Consider the following 12,040-nt stretch of genomic DNA (forward strand, 5'->3'; position numbering starts at 1 on the left):
CTCCTCGATGAAAGTCAGAGAAACAAGTTGTGATTTTTCTCTCATTATTTTCATAAATCTTCAGATTTTGTTTAGTCTCTTTTTTTTTTTTTCCTGCATGTCTCTCATCTCTCTCTAATGCATGCCTCTTTCTCGTCCTCCCGATGCTCTCTGACGCCGCTCGTAGAGGAAAAGTCAGCACGGTAAGACCTCTAAAGGGCACAAAGAGAACCTGATGAAGGAGAGGACGCTGCTGAGGCAGAGCAGCTTCTCCTCCGCTAAGAGCAGGGCCGCGTCTCCTCGCCGCGCGCTCCCCACCGAGCTCCTGAGGGGCCCCGGCAATCGCTCCGCGGCCCCTCACAGCCCACACAAACACAAAAACAAAGAGAATGTGATCATGGCCATGGAGGAGCTGCGGGGGACACGGGACAAACTGAGCGTAGGGGACATCAGGAAGGTGGCGTCCAAGCAGAGACTGCGGCCGGCTCCAGGGAGACGCCAGCTGATGGAGGTCGGCAGGAAGAAGGAGTCGGGCGTCGCCTCTGATCCTAAACCGTCTAAAACCTCTCAGTTCTAAAAACAAACCAATCGTGGTGCGAAGTGCGGGAGTCAGCTCGTCGGGTGAACGCTCAGCTGGTGACAAAAGCGCTGAGGTTAAAAAAACCCCTGAAGATTTCTCCAAAAAGTCCAAAAAATGAGAAAAACAAAAAAGAAGCCAAATCGAACAAAGAAGCAGAACTTGGCCTGCTCGCCGGAGCTGCCTCGCTCGCAGCCGGGGCGGTGTTAATGCACGAGGTAGCGTCCTTGAGCTCGCCATCCGAGAGCAGCGGCCGCGCCCTGAAAGACAACACGACGAAATCACGCAGCGAGGAATTCGAATCCGCTGATTTGAGCCACAAGTCGGCCGTCAGCATCAACATTATACCTGAGAGTCCCGACGGCGGGACGAGTCAGGACGACACGGACACAAGTCACAACAAAAGTGAGCAGGAGGAGTCTGCGACGGTCCATCAGGAGGAAGAGGAGGAGGAGAGAACTAGTGCAGATGTGAGCAAGGAGGAGGAAGAGGAGGTTAGTTGCAGCTTTGAGAAAGAAACAGAAGACGAAGAAGACACTCTTCAACCAGACAATGAGTCAGAAACTGACGAGGAGGCGAGCAGGGACGAGGAGGAAGAAGAGGAGGAGGAAGAGGAGGAAGCAACCGTGACAGCTGGAAGCGAAAGTGATGACAAGTCAAAAGAGAGCAAAGCAGACAATGCAGAAGAGGAGGAGGAGGAGGAGGAGGAGAACCAGGAGGAGAACCAGGAGGGGTCGAGTCAAGAGAGCAAAGGAGGAGAGTCTGAGGGTGAGGAGGAAGATTTGGAAAGTGAGGAAGAGGAGGGCAAAAGTGAGTCCATGAAGTCATCATCGGAGGAGGAAGAAGGGAGTGATTTAGAGAGTGAGACGGGGAGGAGAAGAGGAGGATGAGGAGAGCAGTGCAGAGGAAGAGGAAGAAGCAGAGGAGGAGAGTAGTGAGGAAGATGAGAGTGAAAATAAGGAGGAGAGTGAGGAGGATGAGGAAGAGGAGAGTGAAAGTGAGAAGCAGGAGGAAGAGGAAGAGAATGTTGTGGAAAAAGAGAGTGAAGAGGAGGAAGAGCCTGACAAAGAGGAGGAGGAAGATGAGGTAAACGAAGAAGAAGAAGATGAGGAGGAGGAGGAAGAACAAGTTGATAAAGAGGAGGAAGAAGAGGAAGAAGAGGAGGAAGAGGTTAATGAAGATGAAAAAGAAGAAGAGGAAGAGGAGGTTGATGCAGATGAGGAGGAGGAGGAACAGGAGGAGGAGGAGGAAGAGGTTAATGAAGATGAAAAAGAAGAGGAAGAGGAGGTTGATGAGGATGAAGAGGAGGAGGAGAAGGATGAAAGGAGGAGGAGATGAAGAAGAAGAAGAAGAGGAGGTTGATGAAGATGAAGAGGAGGAGGTGGAGGAAGAAGAAGAAGAGGAGGTTGATGAGGATGAAGAGGAGGAGGAAAGAAAGAGGAGGTTGATGAAGATGAAGCGGAGGAGGAGGAAGAAGAAGAAGAGGAGTTGATGAAGATGAAGAGGAGGAGGAGGTCCTAAAAAAGAAAAAGTCAGCTGAAGTCCAAAGAGTAAAGAGTAAACAGAGGTCGGGGGTCAAAGGTCAGGCAGCGGGAGTCGGAGGAGTTTTGGGACGACGTGTTGCCGCAGTACCTCAACCTGAAATAACGCGTTACGTCACATTATTTTCACCGTCGATCGATCAGTATTTTTATTGATTAACTGATTCCGTGACTTCTATGAGAAGCAGAAAATGTGCAGACTTTGCTCGATCAAAGTGATTTTTTTTTTACTCAAATCTTCGTGTTTTACACAAATTTTATGTCAATTTAAATGTCGGTTTATGAACGTTAACGTTTGAGTACGAACCAAATCCCACAGCGGTGCCTTTACTGCTCTGATTCTTCTCATTTTCATTTCATCTTCTCATCCGTTTCTCATTTCACTTTTTATAAAACTCGTCTTAATTTTTGCTTTTAACATCTTTGTTTACTTCTTTTTATGGCAGCTTATGAAAATTGTGTATTTGTGTGTTATGAAGAGTAGTTTGTATCCAGCTGTGCTCGTCATGTACGGGACATTTTTTTGTATTTTGTTACATTTGGCTCAGTATTATTGACACAGAGAAGATTAGGTGCAACAACAGTAAATGTGGTTTAAAAAACATCAATAACAAGAGAAAAACTTCTTTATTGTGCTTCTGATGGGCTGCATTAATGAAAACGGACCAAACTGCTTTAATTTCTCTCAAAAACATGGTCAGAAAATTGATTTCAAGAATTTAATAGATTAAAAAATAGACTGATTGTTAAATTACATGAAAAATAGCACAAAAACAAACAAACATTTTTTTCCTAGCTTTTTAAAATAATTTAAAATAAATACTAAGTTATAAGTTAAATACTAAGTTTCCACATTTTGTGGAACATTTCATACCAAGTTGTCTTATTTCACCTTGTTTTTGAAGAAATCAACCCAAATTGCTCAGTGTTCAAAGGTTTAAATACTTGTGGAAGGCATAAAGAGAAAACCGTGATTTATATTTTTCTTCTTTTCCATTTTCTATTTAATTTTTTATTCATTTTTGTTTATATAATAAATGATTTTGTTTTAATTTTTTTGTAGTTTTAAAGTATGATAACTTTTAAGGAATGATTTTGGGAAGGAGGGCGTTGTTAAAAAAAAATAAATTTGGGATTTTTTTTGGTCTATAGACTGTATATCTAGCCAATACTGTATTTTACACCTAACCTTGAAATGCATATGATTAAATTAATGATAATAATAATAATAATAATAATAATAATAATAATAATAATAATAATAAAATAAATAAATAATAATTAAATAAATGTGAAATTAATGAATTAATAAATAGATAAAAAAAATAAATAAAATAAAATCACCCTTAAACTATCAATATTTTTGAAAAAATATGTAGGAATTGAATTTGGATGCTGACATCTCTCCAGCTGCAACCAGTGATTGTTTTCATTTCCATTTAATCTCTGTAAAATCTTTTTAAATTTAAAAGATATATATTTTTCTCTGTTTGATAGTTTTGTCTCTAAGATGTCAGAAAATACTGAACGGTGTCTCTAATAAGTTTCCCAGAACCCAACGTGACGTCTTCAAATGTCCAAAACTCAAAAATATCCTTTTTTAAAATTATTATTAAACCGAGAAAAGCAGCAAATCTGACAGATTTGCTTCACAAATAACTTAAATGGTAAGAAAACTTTTCTCATGACTGACGCTGCGACAGATCTTTTTAGCAAAGTCCATAAACTCTGACGTCTGGCACTTCCCTCTGCCTGTGGTCAGTTTGTTGAGTGTTTGATTGGCCGGTTTCAGGACAGGTGGGGCTCCTTTTTTTATGTCTTAGTGTTTGTAGTCCGTCCTGTGATCCCCTCCCATCATCCCCTGCTGTAGTCTGGAGAAACACAGTGTGGCTCATCAGTTTTCTTTATTAATTCAACACTAAATTGAGTTAAGAAATATACAAATCACCCCTATTTTATATTTTATTTTATTTTATATTTTATTTTATTTTATTTTATTTTTTTATTTTATTTTATTTTATTTTATTTTATTTTTTTTTTTATTGCCGTGGAAGCCCATTTCTACAAACATGATTTAAAAAAAATATATAATATAAATATATAATAAAATCAATATAGTAAGAAATGTTTTCTAAGTAATGACATAAAATCTCAAAGAATTAGAAACTTTCTCTGATTTAATTATTTAGAGATATTAAGATATTAATATACATTTCTGATTTTTTTAAAAAACAAAAATAACTTGCATTTTATGTCCGAAAAGGAGTAGGAAGAAGCAAAATGCTTGCTTGTCCTACCCCTCTTCTGCTCTCACCTCTTATAACTATCAATTTTAGATACAAAGTGAATATTCTGAGATACTAAGTCATTGTTTCGAGATAAGTTAGTCATTATTTTAGATACAAAGTTTATATTTGAATAAAGTTTGTCATTTCCTTTTAAAAATTCAAGGTATTTTGAGAACATTTCTCATTATTTTGGAATACGAAGTCATTGTTTAAAGATAAGAATGGAATTATTTAAATATAAGTCATTATTTTGAGACATTAAGTCATTATTTTGAGACATTAAGTCATTATATTGAGATACTTAGTCAATATTATGGGAAAGTTTCAGAATTTTTGGAGATACTTAGTCATTAGATTGAGGAGTTTTCTTGTTATTTTGGGATACAAAGTCTTTGTTTCGAGATAAGTGAGCCATTCATTTCATTTTTTTAATGAAGTCAATATTTTGAGGTATTAATGCTCTTTTTACTTTTTTATAGTGACTTACAGGATTTTTTTTCATTAAATTGGCAAAATGGGCTTCCATATGCTGTCCTTGTGTTTGTGCCCTTTTCTTCCACAATTTCCTTCTTTCCTCTTTATTATAAGTCTCATTCCTCTTTAAAAAATTCTCTTCCTCCCTTTCTAGTTAGTTAAAGTTATTTCTTGCAGTTTTGAATATTTAAATTTAAAAATTAAGTCCAAATGATACTAACACTCCCTTTTTGTCAGGATGTGACTAAAGGATTCGCTCAGACGTGGAGCAAAGCTGAAGAAGAGGAGGAAGAAGAGGAGGACAGTGTTGAAGAAGAGGAGGTGGAGGAGAAGGAGGAGGAGGAGGAGGAGGTTACGTCTGCTGAGACGGAGGGACTGTCCTCGGGTTTGGACGAGTCGACAGAGAAAAAGACGGTGGAGACTCAGAGGGAGAACACTGACGAGCTGAAGGAGGAATCTGAAGCTGACGGAGAGCAGAAAGGTAACGGAGGTTTGTTTAACTCCAGGCAGTTAGGATGAGATAATCTGCTTTATACAATAAATAAAAAGTCAAATATATTTTCACAGGTAATTTATTTAACCCTTTGAAACCTGGGCGAATAACCTTCATTTCTTTCAAAAACATGAGAAGAAGTGCAATGAGCAACCTGAGAGGAAATTAGTAAAAAAGAAAATTACCAGAGAAAATGTAGTTGAGGCACTATTTGTGTTTTTGTGTCGTAGTTAGTCGTCCCTCCATGATGAGAGCGTCAGAAAAACAGATTTTTTTTTCAACTATTTTATTCAGTGTTTTTACTGATTTAAATCACCTGGTCCTGTGTAGATAATTCAGCTCCCGCTTAAAACCTCCTGAATTATAAGTATAAGTAATTCTCAGTGGGAGAAGTTTCAGCCGGTTGCACCTGCAGTTCTCATCGCTAGACGTCACTAAATCCCCCAAAATCTGACACCCTAAAGAAAAGGCTGAAATGATAAAACCTGCATCCATAAAGCAGAGACTCACCTGAACTAACATTTGAACGTTTTTGACAGCTGAAATCACCAAGCAGACCGACACCACTGCTGAAGAAAAGACGGACAATGGCACCAAACCGGCCAATGGGACGTCAGACAGCAACGCAAAAAGCAAATCAGGCTCCAACAAAAAGGTACACCGGCTCTGCTGACGACAAGTGAAAAAACATACAGCATGTGGTGCATATTGCACACAGTCTTTCTTCCAGAAAGCCCTTTCTGACAGAATTTTATTCATTTGAACCCAAACCACGACTTTTTCCCAACCTTAACCAAGAAATTATTTTCTGAGAGAAAGACCTTTAAGAAAATTTCCGAACTTCAAACTTTGTGCGCATCATCTGAGAACTGAGGGATTTTTTTGGTGACATTTTAGTCCAAAAACAGCTTAAAGTCTGCTGATAAACCTTTTTTATGTGACTAAATAGAATCTCTCAGATTTTAGGACAGGATTTTAGGACAAATCTAGGATTTTAGGACATTTCTCTGACTTTAAATGATAAAGGATTAACAAGCTCTATTTTGATGCTGTTTATGGACTCTGGCCTCTTATGTATACAAAAAGTACAAAAACAATTCCCAGCGTGAATCACTTTATTTTTATTGTGAATTTGAGTTGAGTGTCACTGAATAGGACTGATAAATTGAACTACATGGAAGAGGAAACATGAGTAACTTTGATTTTGAGTGAACTGTCCCTTTAAAATCTATTTTTTTTCCAGAAACATAACTGGTCTGCAGAGTGAAGCTGCAGAAATGGTGATTTATTGAGTGTTTGTCCTGTCAGCTGTCCCTCTTCAGGCGGCTGTCCTCCTCCAGGTCCAAGCAGACCTATGACAGGGACCAGACCCCAGCAGAGGTCCCTGTCAGCGGGGACGCAGTTGCCCAGGGAGACCCTCGCTCTTCTGCTGCTGCTGCTGGGAGCAGAGAGCCAGAGACGACCAGAGCAGAGCAGCACAGATCAGAGCTGCTCTCTGGAGCCCGGGGCCCTCGCTCTGGGGCCTGCACCGTGCTCTGATCCAAACCCTCAGGAGTCCAAACGGTGCGTCCACGCTCGGGGGATTTCTTACAGCTCCGGGCTGCAGCTTCGCCCAGCTCCTCTGTGCTGTGAAACTACACTGGAACAGGTTTTTTTCTCTGTAAATACACTCATGATGTCGGCCTCAGTCACAGCGTGACGCCACAGAGACAAACTGCAGACTCTCGTCATTCTGTCCTCAGTTTCTTCACTCGTCCTCCCGCCAGAGACACAAACTGAAAGTCTTGTTTTTTTTGACCTGCAGTGGTTTCACCTCTCACGGTGCTGCAGATCAGCACCGTGTGCTTTGGTTTTAAATGACTGTGGAAGCAAACAAGAGACAGATATTTTAATTTGAAAGGCCACTAAATACTTGATTACTGATACTGATTAAAATTTAAACAACACTAAATGCGTAGCATGGATATATTTTACTTTGAAAACCATTTCTCTGAAATACCTTGAAAGTGTAATATGAAATGTCATGATTTATTTTTTTAATTCTGAAACTTTAATTTTTGACTCGAAATTTAACCAGTTGAATTTTAGCACCCTGTGTGTATTTTGTTTTATTTTATTTTTAATTTTCTGAAATTATGAAACTTACATTTTTGGATCTGAATTTGTGAACAATCAAATTTAGCTTTTCACATTGCATGTCAACAAATAAGACGAGATATGTGGTTTTCAAAGTAAAATATTTCAGTGTTTTGAATTCAGTGGTGTTCAGTGTGTACAGTCACACAAGAAGAAGAAACCATCAAATATTCACACATGAGGTGCTTAAACCAGTGGATTTTGTCTTTTTTTTTATTAATTTGTTACTCAAAGAGCTACATTTTCAATGTACTGACGAAGCTCAGCTCTGAAAAAGTTTCTTGAGGCGTTTTGATGTCTTAATTTAACAATTTAAAGCCACTGTAACTGCCGGGAAACAGATTTTACGCAGAATATTCCTTTAAAAAGGTCAAATCCAAGCTGGACTGACGATATTTAATTTTATTACCTGTACTTTCAGGCAACCACATGCCTCCTGTGCAGTTTAAATTCAACCACTATCTGTTCACAAGTGACCTCCAGCTGACCTCCACCAGTATGACCAGTATCTCCAGGTTACTGAGTGGTTTTATGCGGCACATATTTCCTACCTGAGCCTCAAGACGTGTGTGTGTGTGTGTGTGTGAGATTTAAACTGTTAGGATGTAAATAATCTTATTTATTGTGACATGCTCCCGCAGCACATTTGCACTTTTAAAAAAAATGTGATCTGTTTGTATTTCAGAGTGATGCATCGGTTTTGTATTCTGACAATAATAATCTCATTTAATTTTTTAAAAATCATTTGGATTTTTGTGATATCAGTAAAACTTTTTGATATGAAGCTGAACATGAGTTGTTTTTGTTTCACATCAGTGATTTTGAGCGGGGTTTTCTCACCAATTTAATACATTTATTAAGTGGGACTCATCACACAAACACATGCATTTATTATATTCAAAGTAATTTTTTATTTCATGGAATTTGTTTCTATTTGAAATATTGTTTTGTGGGTTTACAATATTTTTCTGGTGTTATATTTACACATTTAAATGTTCTTGATTTACCCCTTTGAAATGATATAATACTTGATTTGCAATTTCAAAAGTTAAATTTGATTATTTTGTTCACAAGTTCAGATCCAAAACATCCAAGTGTCAGAACAAACAAACAAAACAAAACAAAGAACAAGATTCAAGTTGCTCAAATTCAATTGGTCAAATTCAGATCCCCAAATGTAAGTTTTGGTATTTAAAATAAAGAAAAATAAATGCAAATTTATTAAACGCATTCATACGCATTTCATTTTCTTTCTTTGGTCAAATCTACAGATGCCGTTATGAGTTTACAATTGTTTTACACACTGACACGTGGATTGTTGATCTCCTCATATAAGTAATTTTGACCCGAACGAGTCTCCGTACAAGCACACCTGCTCTTAACCACGGCTGAAGGAAGACGCTAACGGCCACTTCTCACGTCTCAGCGGTGAGTACACACAGGATTTATCACAAAAAAACGTATCGAGTGCTTGTTTGGGTCCGTCTCACTGTATGTTTGTTGTATTAACGGAACAAATTGGGTGAGTTGTCGTTAAATCGCAGCTTTGTGATGCTAACTGCTAACAGCAGGTGTCAGCCGTTAGCTCGTTTCTTCTTCGCCGCTCTTTATTCTGGTAGTCGTTGACTCTGTTGACAGCCCGCAGGAAGTCCGGACCAGCTCCGTTTTATTCTCCAACAAAATCCGCATTTTCTTCCATTTTCACCGAAAAAAACAAAGACTGCGGACACTTTGGACCGGCGACACACGACAGGGATGGAGGAGTATCATAACGGCAGCGAGGTTTGTCCCAGAATCGACATATTTGATGTAAATCTCGGTAGAAAGAAGCTAGCTAAAAGCGGGCTAGCCAAACATAGCTAGCCACTCCTATCGTTTTAGCCCAGGAGGATTTTTCATGCTAACGCGTTTGTTTTAGTGTAATATTATTATAACATACAGCGTACTATATCCAGAATTAACTGTCTACCTTTGACAGTATTTGACAAAGTGTTAAAAGTGTCATTATAACTGTTTCAATCTCACTAAATCATGCTAAACTTTGTTGTGCTTAAAAATCAGGTTGCAGTGATTGTCAGCGACATAAATATTCATATACTTTATTGAAGTAAAAGTACTAATGCCAAACTGTAAAAATACTCTGTTAGAAGTAAAAGTTCTGCATCGAAATTATTAATGAAGTAATAGTATGTAAGTATAACCAGGAAAATGTACTTAAAGTATTAGACTATGAAGTATGATCTCATGTCATGTATTAATACTGTTGTAGTTGGTTTAGGTACAACCTGCTCATATTGAGCTCACTAATGTTTGTTATGATGTTAATCATTTATTTTTTATTTTTTTATGTATTTATTTATTTTTCATTTAATTAACTAATTGTTTGATTGGTTGATTGATTGGTGTGTAAAAATAGTAAAATTAACGTAAAATGTTCTCCACAATGGCCCAGAGCGCTAAACACACCATCCCCTTCAATGATATTGTTAACACATTGCAATTACTAAAATTATTTAAAGGAAAAGCTGCAAATCTTTAAATTTATGAAGCTGAAACTGTGAAATGCGTGGCATTTTTGCTCAAAAAGACATTTTTAATTATTTGTTTGTCTCTAATCACACACTGTCACATTATGGCAGTCCAGTTATACTATAGTTTCTTATTTTATGTTATTTTCTAAAAAATGAGAATGTCTATGAACTTTTTATTGACTTATTTTTCTGTTGTTTACTATTTTCAGGGCTCCTTTAACTCTGAAGAAGCTGAAAACACCGTCAAAGAGGTAAAGTTAATGAGCTGCTTCAATAAAGATAAGGCATTTGTCATATTTTTATCTGAAGTGCTGTTTTTCTGGTGCACATTTCACCTCTCAGTCATGACACATAAAAGAGAAAATAATGTGAATAAAGCTGTGTTGATTTTGTTCGCTCGTTATTCCTCAGAGTAAAAAAACAACACCCAGTGACTCCCACATGACTGTAAACACTCAGCTGTTAACTCATGACTCTGTGTGTGTGTGTGTGTGTGTGTGTGTGTGTGTCTGTCTCAGTGTATTGAGAATGTGGTGGGCAGTGACGACTACAGCCAGGCTCAGGTGAACAAATGGACGGCGAGCATCGTGGAGCGCTGCCTCACACAGCTGGTCAAACAGGGGAAACCCTACAAGTACATCGGTATGTTTAATGTGTGTTTTGAGTGCAGCTTTTATGGTGAAATTCGTTTTTGGGCACAAAAGAATTTCTTCCTCAGAGGGTAGAACAGTTGCAGGTGTAGTACACGGCTTGTATGGTCATGAAAACGTAGAAAAGTCATGGAAAATGCAAACAGCAATTTCCAGGTCTTGAAAAGTTGAAGAAAAATTAAATATACCCTGAAAGTTTTGGATAAGTCATGGAAATTTGTTTCATCTGTGTAAGTAAATCTGCCGGTCCGAAAGTTTGCAAGGCATTTCTTTCTAAAAGAAAAGTCTCAAACTTTTCAAAGAAAAAAACCCTAATAATAATAATAAGAAGAAGAAAAAGAAGAATAATTTATCTTTAAAAGTTGCCTTAAAAAAAAAAAAGAAAAGAAAATACAAATTTTATCAGGTAAGATACCAGTAATAAGTAATAACAATAATAAATCCTAAAAAAAAATTAAACCCTAACCCTACCCCCCTCAAATTTTATATTTAAAAATCTCTGTTTTTTTTTAAGAAAAATAATTGGCACAATTTCATCTTGAAAACAAATTAACAAAAAAAAACAACAACCATCATTTTCCTTTAAAAATTGCAGATTTTTAAAGGAAAAAGATTTTTTCTTTTTTTTTTTTTTTTCTTTTTTTTTTACAAATCAAAAAGAACTGATTAGAGTATCAATGGTTGTTTCAGAGAATGTATGGTCTTAAAAATTTGCCTCAAAGTTATGGAAATGTACCAATCACAATGTGTGTGAACTGTGATAGTGAAATATAAAAACTAGAGTACAGAAAGTGCTCATTGTGACAGTTGTGTTCTGTGTCCAGTGACGTGCGCTGTGATGCAGAAAACAGGAGCGGGCCTCCACACAGCAAACTCCTGCTACTGGGACACCGCCATGGACGGTAAGACTTCCGTCGTCTGCTTTATCACCTCGTACGCTTGTGATGATGTCATTGCACCACGTTACCTGCGGTGTGAAAACACGTGGTGGCGCCAGAAGAATGATGATGAATCCATCCCGACGCCTTCACGCCTTCACACTGTGCTCATAAAAACAGCACATCTGAAGAACTAAATAATGTACATAATTAACCCTTTGAAAATTGGGCAAATAGGCTTCATGTCTTTCAAAAATATAGGAAGAAGGCAATGAGCCATGAAATAAGATATGACCCAAAAATTAGCAAGAAATAATAAAAAGTAAAAGTTACCTAAAAATTATTATAAAAAAATAACATAACATAACAAAAAGTGATAAAAACATACAAGGCAAACTAGAGTTGGAAAAAATGCTTAAAATTTATCATAATTATGTAACATAATTTTAAAATATGTAACAATAATAATTATATATATATATATATTCCCCCT

At 37.4% G+C, this 12,040-nt stretch overlaps 3 protein-coding genes across 3 annotated transcripts; all 3 read left to right on the forward strand.

The window, feature by feature from the left end:
• The first annotated feature begins 7 nt into the window (after positions 1 to 7).
• On the forward strand, positions 8 to 2,203 carry LOC121963059 (ABC transporter F family member 4-like). Its single transcript, XM_042513428.1, is given in 8 exon segments — positions 8 to 13; positions 167 to 531; positions 533 to 668; positions 670 to 1,424; positions 1,426 to 1,843; positions 1,944 to 1,961; positions 2,065 to 2,147; positions 2,149 to 2,203. Coding segments are annotated over 8 exon segments (1,836 nt in total).
• Positions 2,204 to 4,993: 2,790 nt separating this feature from the next.
• On the forward strand, positions 4,994 to 7,251 carry LOC121963034 (cilia- and flagella-associated protein 251-like). The gene is made up of 3 exons (XM_042513401.1): positions 4,994 to 5,340; positions 5,892 to 6,007; positions 6,661 to 7,251. The coding sequence occupies exons 1-3, from the start codon at positions 5,070 to 5,072 to the stop codon at positions 6,889 to 6,891; spliced, it is 618 nt and encodes a 205-aa protein (XP_042369335.1). The 5' UTR covers positions 4,994 to 5,069; the 3' UTR covers positions 6,892 to 7,251.
• A 1,600-nt stretch (positions 7,252 to 8,851) lies between these two features.
• On the forward strand, positions 8,852 to 11,744 carry LOC121963060 (dynein light chain Tctex-type 3-like). The gene is made up of 5 exons (XM_042513430.1): positions 8,852 to 8,916; positions 9,127 to 9,270; positions 10,229 to 10,270; positions 10,538 to 10,661; positions 11,494 to 11,744. The coding sequence occupies exons 2-5, from the start codon at positions 9,244 to 9,246 to the stop codon at positions 11,742 to 11,744; spliced, it is 444 nt and encodes a 147-aa protein (XP_042369364.1). The 5' UTR covers positions 8,852 to 8,916; positions 9,127 to 9,243.
• Positions 11,745 to 12,040: the final 296 nt, after the last annotated feature.

Source organism: Plectropomus leopardus, chromosome 24, assembly GCF_008729295.1.
Source record: "Plectropomus leopardus isolate mb chromosome 24, YSFRI_Pleo_2.0, whole genome shotgun sequence".
NCBI lineage: Eukaryota > Metazoa > Chordata > Actinopteri > Perciformes > Serranidae > Plectropomus > Plectropomus leopardus.